General features: G+C 37.7%; 2 protein-coding genes across 2 annotated transcripts in view; one reads left to right on the top strand and one right to left on the bottom strand.

The window, feature by feature from the left end:
- The window catches only part of ccdc146 (coiled-coil domain containing 146), a 36,286-nt gene that overhangs the window by 20,560 nt on the left and 3,165 nt on the right, over positions 1-12,561 (bottom strand). Inside the window, exons 3-4 of the mRNA XM_049474278.1 lie at positions 3,394-3,476; positions 3,069-3,278 (exon numbers count right to left, since the gene is read on the bottom strand). Coding sequence (XP_049330235.1) covers positions 3,069-3,278; positions 3,394-3,476 — 293 coding nt within the window. The remainder of the gene's footprint in view (positions 1-3,068; positions 3,279-3,393; positions 3,477-12,561) is intronic.
- fgl2a (fibrinogen-like 2a) lies at positions 7,598-11,520 on the top strand. The gene is made up of 2 exons (XM_007244998.4): positions 7,598-8,321; positions 9,985-11,520. Exons 1-2 carry the CDS (start codon positions 7,670-7,672, stop codon positions 10,677-10,679), a joined length of 1,347 nt encoding a protein of 448 aa, XP_007245060.3. The 5' UTR covers positions 7,598-7,669; the 3' UTR covers positions 10,680-11,520.

The following is a 12,561-nucleotide window of genomic DNA, read 5'->3' as shown; positions in this document are numbered from 1 at the left end:
TAAGCAATTCTCATAATTGAGAACTTATGTGAACAATTCTGTTCTAATATAAATCTAATATGAATATACCTTTATTCATAAAAAAAGTTAAAAGACCAACTCCCTGGTCAAAATCCATATTTTTCGCACTATAAGGCGCACTGGATTAAAAGGCGCACTATTAATAAATGTCTATTTTCTGGTCTATTTTCATACACAAGGAGCACATGATAATAAGGCGCATTTTATGTGATAACTGTAGGCAAAGGGGTGCCGCCATGTTTTCCTTTTAATTCAGCGGCGAGACCTGTGAAGCTAAGCTAAGTAAACAAAACTGTAATTCTAAAAATAAATTTTACTCTAAAGTCTATTGAGTGCTGGATGTTAATCTACACAGAGTTCCCTCCTGAAAACTGTTTATTTGGGAGAGTAAAGCATTTCCGTTTATTTACAGTAAGCTCAGATTCCCAAATTTCCTCTAAGACTAGCCGTGGTTAGCGGCTAATGCTGCCCAACAGCACTATGCTGAGGTGTTCTGGTAAGCTAGGATGATATTAGCTAGTGGTTCGTATCACGTAGCTTGTTTTAACACAGTAAACGCAAGTGCTGTACTTCAGCGGAGTGGCTTTACAGCTCCTTACAACCTGACTGGTAAAATTCATACAAAAGGCACACTGGATTATAAGGTTTAAGTGCGCCTTATAGTGCGAAAAATGCAGAATTTTATGTAAATCTGTGTCAAATAAGGTAAACAAATATGTTGATAGTACTTGCAAAATGCTACAGCAGGAGCAAGGCTGTTAACGCTGCTCTAAGTTACTGCACAGTGGACAAGGTGAATTCCTCAGTGCAGAACTGGCTGAAGATGAAGGAGGATTCATTGAGGTTTTTATAGGCATGTGCTGAAAGTGCATCTGGGAGTCACATGCTCATTCCTTTATAGGAGAATATGATTCTGGCTGCCAAACAGTCATCATTGTAAAATGTAATAAAACATAATATATTATTTTTATATATGATGATAATGTATGGTGAGATGACAGATTTTATTGTTTTGCAGGATATTCTTTTAATTATACTGAATATTTAAGATACAATTTACCCACAAACATATATCATATCTTGCTGTTATTGCTGTTAACAGTTTCTATGCAGTGGTTTTCCTCCTTCTCTTAGTTATGTTCCCGGAGTTACAACTGAAAAAGTAATGAAGCAGCTAGCTCCTTCCTGAATATTTGTTATATTACTGCTTGCTGCTTAGCAATAGTACAATAGTATCCTCTTTTTGGGCGCAGCACAGCACACAGTGTTTCCGTGCTGTATTTTGGAGGCGTAATTGACCTTTTGAACACAAGGACAGAAGTGTTGAGCTGGAACATGTGGAGGAAAGAAACAGGATTGCCTGGTGTCAGCAACTTTTACCAACCAGAGCTAAGATAATGGTTTGTCCTGGTCAGGTTATCACTTATCACATCATTCTATACTAAGCGTGGGAATTATGACAATGTAATTGCCACATTAAGTTCTTCTGGGCCTTTGGTTGATATAAGTACATTAAAAAAGGATTCCCTGGTATAGCTGTCTAAGATCTATCTTGGAGGAAAGCGCAGCGACTTGTTTCCGGTACATCAGCTCACAGACGCCCCGTGCTGCGGACATCACCCTTTAGTGATATGAGGAAAGAGCGCCATCTAACCACCCAGAGGGAGCAGAGCCAATTTGAGCGCCGACAGCTCGATGGCAAAGCTGCATGAGCGGGGGTTCGAACCTGCGACCTCCTGCTCATAGTGGCAGCGCTTTAGACCACTGAACCACTCAGCACCCCCATATTTGTATTTTTTACATATTTGCAGACATGTATAGAACACTAGAGACCCAGACTTAAGTAAAGTACAAGAAAAAGTGGCATTAGAAATTGCACCACAATTCAGTTGGAGTAGTGAAGTACTCAAGATTTTTGTACTTAGGTATTGCAAGTAGTATTTTCTAAAATGTAATACTCAATTACTGAAAGTACTCCATTATGAGGCATTTGAATAACTGAAAAAGTAATACTCCTGTAGATACAGATACATCATTTTAGTACTAAAGTACAGTAGTGAAGTAGTTCTACTTTGTTACTATAAATCTTTGCATATTTGTTACACTAAATGATTGTAGATCGTAAAACAAAATTAAAAAGCAAATTTACTAAAGTAAACAATTATATATGTGACAAAATAATAGTTCTACTTAACTGATTGTGGAACATTTAGCATCAACAACTTTAACCAATTCAATGATAAAGTAACTTAAGTGGATATCAGTTTTTAGTCTCTTTTTTTCTAAGTGCAACTGTGAATGCTAAAGATCTGAAGTAAGTGATACCTGTAGTTCTTTAGATGTTTGTCTATATTCTTTTGTGAGTTCCTAGAGAAAAGTTTCTGCAATTGGAGATAATGCCATTCACTGTTTTTTTGGACCTCCCATAAAAAATATATATCATCTTGATAACACATCTTCTGTTAATCAAAATTATTTACATTTTGTACAGTTGTAATTAAAATGTTAAATTCTTAAAGTCTCCTACCATTTATATAAATGTGTAACAGAAGAAATAACAATTTGATGCACGGGTGTTTTTTTTTTTTTTTTTAGGGTTTTCTCAAAATGACTTTTTATTTGTCAAGGTTAAGGGTCGCTTAACTTCATGTTAGCGATCATAACAGACTACAGCTAGTAGCTTCTTTGCACTCACCTTTTTTGGAACTGGTACATTACACAAAGTGGACAATCTCTTTACCTTAATCTCAAGTCATCAACTACACAGTTAAAACTTGAAGATTGTTGATGGCTACCAAAAGCTCTAAGTCATGGTGTAAATTTAAAAATATAATTTTAAACAAGGTTTGTTGATTTAAGTAAATCACCCAAAATCTAATCTAACTTTTCCATACATTGCATGATTTAGAAACTGTTTAAAAATGTGCACAATGATTTTAATGTTTTGTCTTCAAATCTAAGGGGAATTAAGTATAATGAAATGTAGTAACTTCAGTTGTTGTATACTTCAGTACAACAATCAAAATATCAGTTGAAGCCAGCAATACCATTCAATCTGATTGTGCATATGGAACTCTCTGTTCTCAGCCTCCTGGATCTTGTTGTGGGCCTGGAGAAGCTGCTGCCTCAAACGGCTGACCTCTGTGTTCTGACCCTCTCGAAACAGCTCAGCTTTCTCCAGCTCCTGCTGCTGACGATCCAGCTCCACACAAAAACTCTGCACCTCCTGCAGAAGATTCAGCTCGGACTCCTGAGAACTGTACAAGAAACAACATGTTACATACATTTTAAGCAGCCACATATTAGTTAAGTTGGTGCTTTATGATTGCTGTGTAAGTTATGACTGGCAAAAGGTTATATACGGGCCCTTACCTTTTCAAAGTGTCATGCAGCAGATTAAAGCTGGCCTTCAGTCTTGATGCTTTGGCAGCACTGATCTTCCCCAATGAGAGGAGCTGAAGAAAAAAAAAATCAAACCATTACAAATATCAAAAGTCCCAGATGGACAAATATATTCAGTTACTCTTGGATTCAGTTCGGTGGTGTCTGGAACATATCCACCGTTTCAAGCAGACCACAGCTGCACACTTTTTAATGTACGCTCTTAACCTAGGAGATATACAAACAGACCTGAGCTTTAAATGTGGTTCATCTGGAAGCTAAACCACACAGTTGTTCCCTTAAAATCTCAATGGGTTATCATGACTATCACAAAGGGAGAACATCTGTGTTTGTTTTCACAAAAAAAACAGAAAAACAACTGCAAACTCCACCTCTGAGCTTTTTTTCAGAGGAAATTAGCAAGAAATCCTTCCCCACGTTTGAGGATATTTTATTGCCAGCATTTGGCTTCAATAAGCTTTCGATGATAGATTAATCTGAGACTCACAAATGTATGGACTGATAATTTAAGCATGTGTAGGCCTCACAAGTTACTTGCGTACAGAATACATACGCATGCATAGCATTCACCTGATGCAGCCACACTGATACAGTGAGTCCAAGAAGTATTTGATCCCTTGCTGATTTTCTTTGTTTGCCCACTAATAAAGACACTATCCTTCTGCACTTTTAATGGTAGATATATTCTAACATGGAGAGACAGAATATCAAGACAAAAATCCAGAATATAATTTTAAAGAATATATTTTAATTAATTTGTATTTCAATGAGGAAAATAAGTATTTGATCCCTCTTGCCAAACACACTCAATACTTAGTGGCAAAGCCTTTGTTTGCAAGCACAGCGGTGAGACGTTTGTTGTAGTTAACCACAAGTTTAGCACACACACCAGGGGGAATTTTGGCCCACTCTTCTTTGCAGATCCTCTCTAAATCATGAAGGTTGGTGGGCTGTCGCTTGGCAACTCTGACCTTCAGCTCCCTCCATAGATTTTCGATCGGATTGAGGTCTGGCGACTGGCTGGGCCACTCCATGACCTTAATGTGATTTTTCTTGAGCCAATCCTTTGTTGCCTTTGCTGTATGTTTAGGGTCGTTATCATGTTGGAAGACCCAACCACAGCCCATTTTCAGATCCCTGGCAGAGGGGAGGAGGTTGTCCCTCAGGATTGTGCGGTACATGGCTCCATCCATCTTCCCAGTGATGCGGTGAAGTAGCCCTGTACCCTTGGCAGAGAAACACCCCCAAAACATTATGCTTCCACCTCCATGCTTGACAGTGGGCACAGTGTTCTTGGGGTCATAGGCAGCATTTTTCTTCCTCCACACATGGCGGGTGGAGTTGAGGCCAAAAAGTTCAATTTTGGTCTCGTCTGACCACAAAACCTTCTCCCAATAACTTGGTTCATCTTTCAAATGATCATTGGCATACTTGAGGCGCGCCTCCACATGTGCTCTCTTCAGCAGGGGTACCTTTCGGGCACTGCAGGATGTGAATCCATTGTTGCGCAAAGTGTTGCCAATTGTTTCCTTGCAAACTGTGGTCCCAGCTGCCTTCAGGTCATTTGCTAACTCCTGCCGAGTGGTTGCAGGACGATTTCTGACCGTTCTCAGCATCATTGCCACCCCACGAGGCGAAATCTTCTTTGGAGCACCGGGCCGAGGTCTGTTGATTGTCATGTTATACTCTTTAAACTTTTTGATAATTGCACCAATAGTTGTTACTTTCACATCCAACACCTTACTAATCTTTTTGTAGCCCATTCCAGCTTTGTGAAGGTCAACAATTCTGACTCTGAGGTCCTGTGACAGCTCTTTGGTTTTACCCATGTTGGAGACTTGAAATCTGTGTGATCTGTCTGATTCTGTGGACAGGTGTTTTTCACACAAGTGATTAGTGAGAACAGGTGGTTTCAGGTCAGGTAACAAGTTGATTGGGAGTGTCTAACTGGTCTGTAAAAGCCAGAACTGCTAATGAATACTAAGGGATCAAATACTTATTTCACTCCATGAAATACAAATCAATTAATATATATTCCTTAGATTTATTTTCTGGATTTTCTTTTTAATATTCTGTCTCTCCATGTAAGAATACATCTACCATTAAAAGTATAGAATGATCATGTCTTTATTAGTGGGCCAACGAAGAAAATCAGCAAGGGATCAAATACTTCTTGGACTCACTGTAAATGAATGGGAGTCAGCTGGTGTTGCAAAGAGCAAAGCAAAATTCAAGGGCCCAAGCTTTCCACTGACTCACAGACAAGGTGCATCAGTGTGGTGTTATCTGACTGATTATAGTACCAGCTCTTCTGGTTTCCCACTAGATAAAACAGCTACTACAGCATTTCTGCTTATGAACTATACAGAGTTATACAGAGTTATTACAGTGCTGTTTTTAGAATTTAGTACTAATGATACTCATGGGGATAAGCAGTAATATCCCCGTCAACACCCAGAGTACTTATCTTTTTCATTAACATTCTTTTAGGTTTTGGAAGCCAGTTGAAACACATTCCTCAGTGACGGGCTTATCACTGTATCTCAAGCATAACCCTATCAAAATAATGGCTCATATAATAAAAAAAAATACTAAACAAACTAACAAACTATCAGACATATAACAGATATCTTCTGGAAATTGCTGGTCATGTATCTAACAGCTTTTCAGAGTTATTAGTTTCTATTTCAGAATGCTGTTTTAAGGAGATTTCTTGAGGCAGAACCAAGATAAGCCAGAAGCGAGAGTTTATGAGAACTGCATGTGAAGTCTAGAATAGCTCACATGGCTCCAATGTGGAAGATGATGGGAGGCTGTGATGAAAGACATGGACACTGACCGATCAACATTAGTTTAAAATGCATTTGTCAGTAATGAAGAATACATGTACTGTCATAAAGTAACTTGTAACTGGAGATATCTTAAGGATTCAAAGCTTTAGTCCCGTGATCCAAATCTTGATACTAACCTTTGAATACCCATCTAAACTTTTTTTTCATAGATAATTCACATACAATTTATACAGTTTATACAATTTATGCAAATCTGTTTTATTATTTTTAATTATTACTCCAATTACTAGTTGCTAATCAACACAATAACAATCCCCACACTCACCAGTGGGTGTAAAGGTTTATTACTTCTATACCTTAAGAATAAGTTTAATAAGTTTATTTGCACTGTAGTTGGACTTGGGGTGTAATAACTTAAGAGTGTGTTTTAAATTAGCTATGATCCAGTTTGACTTTCTGATTTCTGTGTTTTGTAGAATGCATTTGTGAAATTACCATTTTATAGTGCAGCATACATGACTGTTGAGTATAAATATTTGTAAATGGAGAAAGCTCCCAATTCAAACATGAGTGGAAGGAGTGTTTTATTTCTAAACTAAAGCTAAAACCTATACCAGCTAAAACCATAAACCTAACCAACTACCTATATGCCAATATACAGTATTGATACAAAAACAACATAATTGGGAATTTAAATGGTGGACATAATGTTTTGACTTTATTGGTATATATCAATGTATACCTCCATTCTTTACTGATAAAACTTTAAAATACCTCAGGCAGTCCTTGTTTACTGTATGATATTGACTGATCTTGATTACTTGATTAATAAATCAATCAAAACAATACTTGATTGTTTATAAATCATTGAAAGGAACCATCCCTAATCTCAACCTGTCTCATGAAGGAAATCAAACTTTTAGGTTGTTTTTCTTTTTGAAACCTCACACGTGAATAATGCATGGCTGCCATAAGGGGCCTGGAACTGACATCATGCGCAGAGAATGTTATAATGATTTCAGTATGAGAGAGCTCCTTCAAGAATGTGTACAGAGGGGAATATTGTTATTCAGCTCCTAACTCAACTCAGACAGCAGAAATCAAAAACATAAAAACAAACAGCCACACAGGAGACATGTGCAGAGAAAGACAATAAGGTGAAGAATAGTTTCATGTAGTTACATGCATGTAAAATGAAGCTCTATGAAAATGAGTCATGAGCAATTCTTCAGGTTTGAGTCACTTCTCTAAATGTTCTGAGGAAAAAGCTGAGTAGTTCTAGCAATTCTCTTGCAGTACTTTTAACACGGCTCTGCTCTGGTGCGCAGTATTACACAATAGATCTGCCCCACCCACCGTTCCCCTCTCTGCCTGGACTCTGCTATATTAATGACACTGCAAACACAGAGAGAGACAGTCTGCCTGCTCTCCCTTGGTCTGCTCACACTCTGTAGATGCTCAGGATCATGAGGCCAATCTTGGCATGGATGTCAGCCCTGCTGGTGGCTGTCCCACTAGGCTTGGAGGCTGCAGTCAGTGGTGCCACTGGTGTTCTTGGGAAGTCATCTGAACTAGAGAGCTGTTCCCAGGTGAAGCTGAGGCCTGCTGGTCAGTGTGGGGATGAAGAAGAATGCCCATACCAGATAACCCTCCCTCCAATGACCATCCAGCTGCCCAAGCAGTTCCGGCTACTGGAGAAGACCATGAAGGAGCTCCAGAGCCTGAAGGAGACGGTGAGACAGCTAAGGAGTGCCTGCCTGGAATGCGGCCAGCAGGCTGATGAGAGTATAAGGAGGGACACCAGTGAGACCCCAACCAAGAAAGACCACGGCAGAGGCGACAGCAGCAGGAGCGCACCATCAAACAGCAGTTCCAGCAATGATGTCATTCAGGAGATGCAGACAAAAATGAGCCGCATGTCTAACAGCCTGAAGAACGCGCGCAATCAGATCAACACAATGCAGGTAAAACTGGACATGATGAACGGTCTCAGCCAGAACGTGGAGGAAGTGGTGGACCGTAGGGTGGCCAACCTTACAGGAGTGATCAACAAACTCAGCAGCACCTGCTCAACAGAATGTGCCGCAGCCAGGAGCGCACCACAATGTAAGAGTTAAAATTCTTTATTAGGTTTAATTACATATAAAACATTTAACCTTTTAAAAACAACAGAGAGTGTTTCAGAACAAACAAGCTGCCTGCAGAGTAGAATATTCTAGTAGAATTTTTAGATGTTTCTTTGGGAATACCACAATATGAGTGGTGATATGGCCCCAAAAGTATTTTTGTGATAAGAATTTTCTTGGCAATATAACAACATTTATAAATATACTACTTCAACAAAATAAATGTAAATAAATGTCTTATTAAGTATAACAATTTCTAAAATTCAGTAGTAAAAAAAAATCAATTTTATAATCTATTTTGTACACAACAATAACTTTGTATAATATCATAATAATGTAACAAATTAAATCATGAAACAGAAAATGTCAAACATCTACCACAATAATAAAATGCAGAATATGTATTGCTCTCATTAAACTGTACATAAACAACTGTACAAAAATACCCTTAAAGCTTCACAGTAAATAGCAAAACAAATCTAAAATACAAAGCATTCAAGATTGAATAATGCTATTATTACAATATGGACTGTTTTCATTATTTAAAAAAATAATAGTGTAAACAACACTAGTGTATACAATACAATATGGCACACCCCTGAGCTATATATACTTTAAGTAGTGTAGTAATGCATGTTCTTCTTTGGAAAGGATGAACATATTAAACCTGTTTCTACAGCACACTGCAGGCAGCAGGAACGCAAAACTGCAGCCAATCTTTATACATCACAGAAACATGATCTGCTGGTATCTTGGATAAGCTTTGCAGATCTATAATGAAATCTTATGACTGGTCCTGAGACTTCCAAAAAAATAGCTGGGGAATCCAAACTAGTCATAACAAAGTTTATATATATATATAAGTTTATTATTTTTATATTTTATTTTATGTTTAAGAGCAAAAATTGGCTCCCATGAGCTCTCAAGTTCCCCATTAAATTTAATAAGTCCCACAGAAAAAATAGATTTTTTTTACTGTTGTGTTCATCTAAAATGCAGAGGTTTAGATTCTGTGCCAAACTGAGTTAAACAGCTGAAGGTCTTTTACACAGTATCTAATCCATGCATAGGTTCAGTTACACGTACTGCCAGCAATAGCAATACATTCGTGATTTTGAAGCAATCAAGTCCACAATAAAAACAACACAAGAGAAATAGTGGTAATTTAATGAAATATCCCAACAGATTTATTAAATTACATTTGGGAGCCCATAAATTAAGCCTAATATAGTTTAAATGTAGCGGGTCCAGATTGGCAAAGAGATCCAAGTATTTGCCTTATCAAAGTTAGCCTGGTGATGCCTCAGCCATCTGTGTTTGGGAGTCTCATGAGTCATTACTGGACTGTCTTTTGGAGAGTAAGATATTCCTCCCTCTCCTCCATCACTCCTCTCCTTTCAGTGCATTGCTAGCCAACATAGGCATCTATAAGTTGACAATAACAGAACTACTATGTTGAGTTAGCTTCAAAATGAAGCAGTGGATGACTTTGTGATGCAAGGCTTTAGTCTAATAGTGCTGGGAGTAGCATTTGAAAAGGGAGTCCTAAGTAGTGGTCAGAAACAAAACATTAAAACACTTTAAGAGAACAATTCTGATTCAAACAATTCTGATTTTAACAATTCCTTCTATTCTCGTTTTAGATATGATCGCACACAGAGACTGCTCAGACTACAGTGACCTAAAGCACAGGATAAATGGAGTCTACAGTGTGACCCCTGACCTCAGGAACGATACCTTTGAGGTGTTTTGTGACATGGAATCATATGGTGGTGGGTGGACTGTTGTGCAGCGCAGAGTGAACGGCGCTGTCAGCTTTAACCGTACCTGGGCTGAGTATAAGAAGGGATTTGGGGACCTGCAGGGGGATTTCTGGCTTGGCAATGACAAAATCCACCTGCTCACGAAAACAAAAGACATGGTTCTGCGCATTGAGCTTGAAGACTTTTTGGGGGTGCGAGAATACGCCAAGTACGATCAGTTCTACGTTTCTAATGAATTTCTCAATTATCGCCTATCACTGAATGGTTATTCCGGCACAGCCGGGGATGCCATGCACCCCAAGCACGACCAGAAGTTCTTCACCACCCATGACAAGGACAATGACATGTACCCTTCAGGAAACTGTGGCACTTACTACGGATCAGGCTGGTGGTTTAATACCTGCATGTCTGCCAACCTCAATGGCAAATACTACATCAAAAGATACAAAGGGAAGAGAGATGGAATCTTCTGGAGCACATGGCACAACATAACCAGCGAGTACTACCCCACCAACTACAGGCGAGCGTTCAAAACCGTCACAATGATGATCAGACCAAAGACCTATGCACCCTAAAGAAACAAGAGCACCACAGCAGTGACACTGGTTTCCCAAGCATTTAAGCACCTTATGTCTGCAGTTTAATCAGATAATAATTCTACTCAACAACAACATCTCAATTATACACAGAAAAAAATGCTTATGGTGTGAATAAAGCATATAGATACATGAGTCCAGCAGCAAATATTGGCGTCATATACAGTGCTCCTGCACAGTGTATTTGACTAATACTGCCATCTTTTGTCACATTATTTCATTGCAGTATAGTTTTGTAAAGCATAAACTGTTAAAGTACAGGAGGAAATGTACATTATTTATTTTTTGATTGTCAGTATCACTGTAAGTAAAACAAGAAGATTACAATACTGTGTGTGAAACGTGTTAAATTGTGATGGTGGTGATTACTGGCTTATGTGTGTCAAAATATTTTTGCTTTATCAGAAATAAGATTAATGGCTTCAGTTTAAAGTTGTGTTTATGCTTTTCCATTGACTAAAATTGTACATGGAGCTATACTGGAGCACTTCTATCATATTTTAGTTTTGTATGCATTTTTAATTTGTTTCTCATACCCATTCATTGACATTATCATGAACATGCAAATAAAAAGTTTATCAGTTATTTAATTAACCATTTGTTCACCTTAAGCTTTCTCAGTGGCCATGTGTGGCTGCTGGGCTTCACTCCAACTAAACAGAAGCAAACATGATTAATTGTTGAAGATTAAAATAAATATATATCTTCCATTTGTCTTTTTCGGTAAAATCAGTTGTTTTCTTTACTACTATAAGTTATTTTATTTTAACTGCCTTCATGAAGTGAGAAATATTATTGTAAATAAAGAAGAAATTGTTGATATATGCTTATTTCTTGGAAGGGCTCAGTTAAACAAGTAGAACCATGTGTGTTACGCCTAGTTAGGAATAAAAAACATGCAGGAACACCAGTCTCTTGTGGATACAAACAACTCAAAAAAAAAAAAAAAAGAGTTCTGATACAAAACAGATAATGAGATCCAGATGACAGAATACAGTCAGCCTTGTTGAATGTAAAACCACACTTATGTTAAGAGATTTTAACAAGCAGGACAAAAACATGTTGAAATATCGGGCTAGACTTAAAACCACCGAACTATGATCTGCAAACTGAGAACCCTTGCCCTTGAACCACTGGTGAATCTTCACAGGTGCAATCGGCCTGACAAAATTTTCTCAACAGCTGTAACTCATGTAAAAGCTTCAAGTACATTATTCAAATAACTGCAGGTCTCTCTGGGCTTAGCTAAGGTTAGTTTTAATGACTTCACAGAAAGAAAAGAATGAGGCAAAAGTGATGTTCAAGGAAGAGCAGCAAATAAAAGTTACAATTAAACAAAGCATCAAACAAAATCTTTGGAATTAATTTAATGCATAGACCAATTTTATGTGTAATTAAAAAACAAAAAAAAACAGTGTTCCCCTTATACGAGCTTTATGCTAACTCTGCATTCACACATGTAAAAATACATGCACTTGTATGCATCATTTTATGCCATAATATTAAATTATGTTAGATACAGCTAATGACAGCAGAAAAGGGAATCTAAGAGCCAGAATGGTATCTGTGTTTTATGCCCAAACAAAAAACACATAAAACCTGATTATCATTACATAGCCAACCAGCATTGTTGCTAATTGTTGATGCAAAGTGTTGGGATAAAAACGTCCATTAGCCTTGTAGCCTAAATTTAACACAAGGTGTCTTGGCTAATTAACTACATTTGGGGAAAAGTTGTATTTTAAGCAGGCAAACTTCATAAACTCAGTATGATAATGGTAGTTATTTGTCAACAAAAATAAAAATACTTTACATATTTTTATGTTTTATATTTTATTTTAAGTCTAAAACAAAGATGTTG

Source organism: Astyanax mexicanus, chromosome 2 (genome assembly GCF_023375975.1).
Source record: "Astyanax mexicanus isolate ESR-SI-001 chromosome 2, AstMex3_surface, whole genome shotgun sequence".
NCBI classification, from domain to species: domain Eukaryota; kingdom Metazoa; phylum Chordata; class Actinopteri; order Characiformes; family Acestrorhamphidae; genus Astyanax; species Astyanax mexicanus.
Note: the sequence above shows the minus strand (reverse complement) of the source record. Positions and strands in the feature narration are given on the sequence as shown.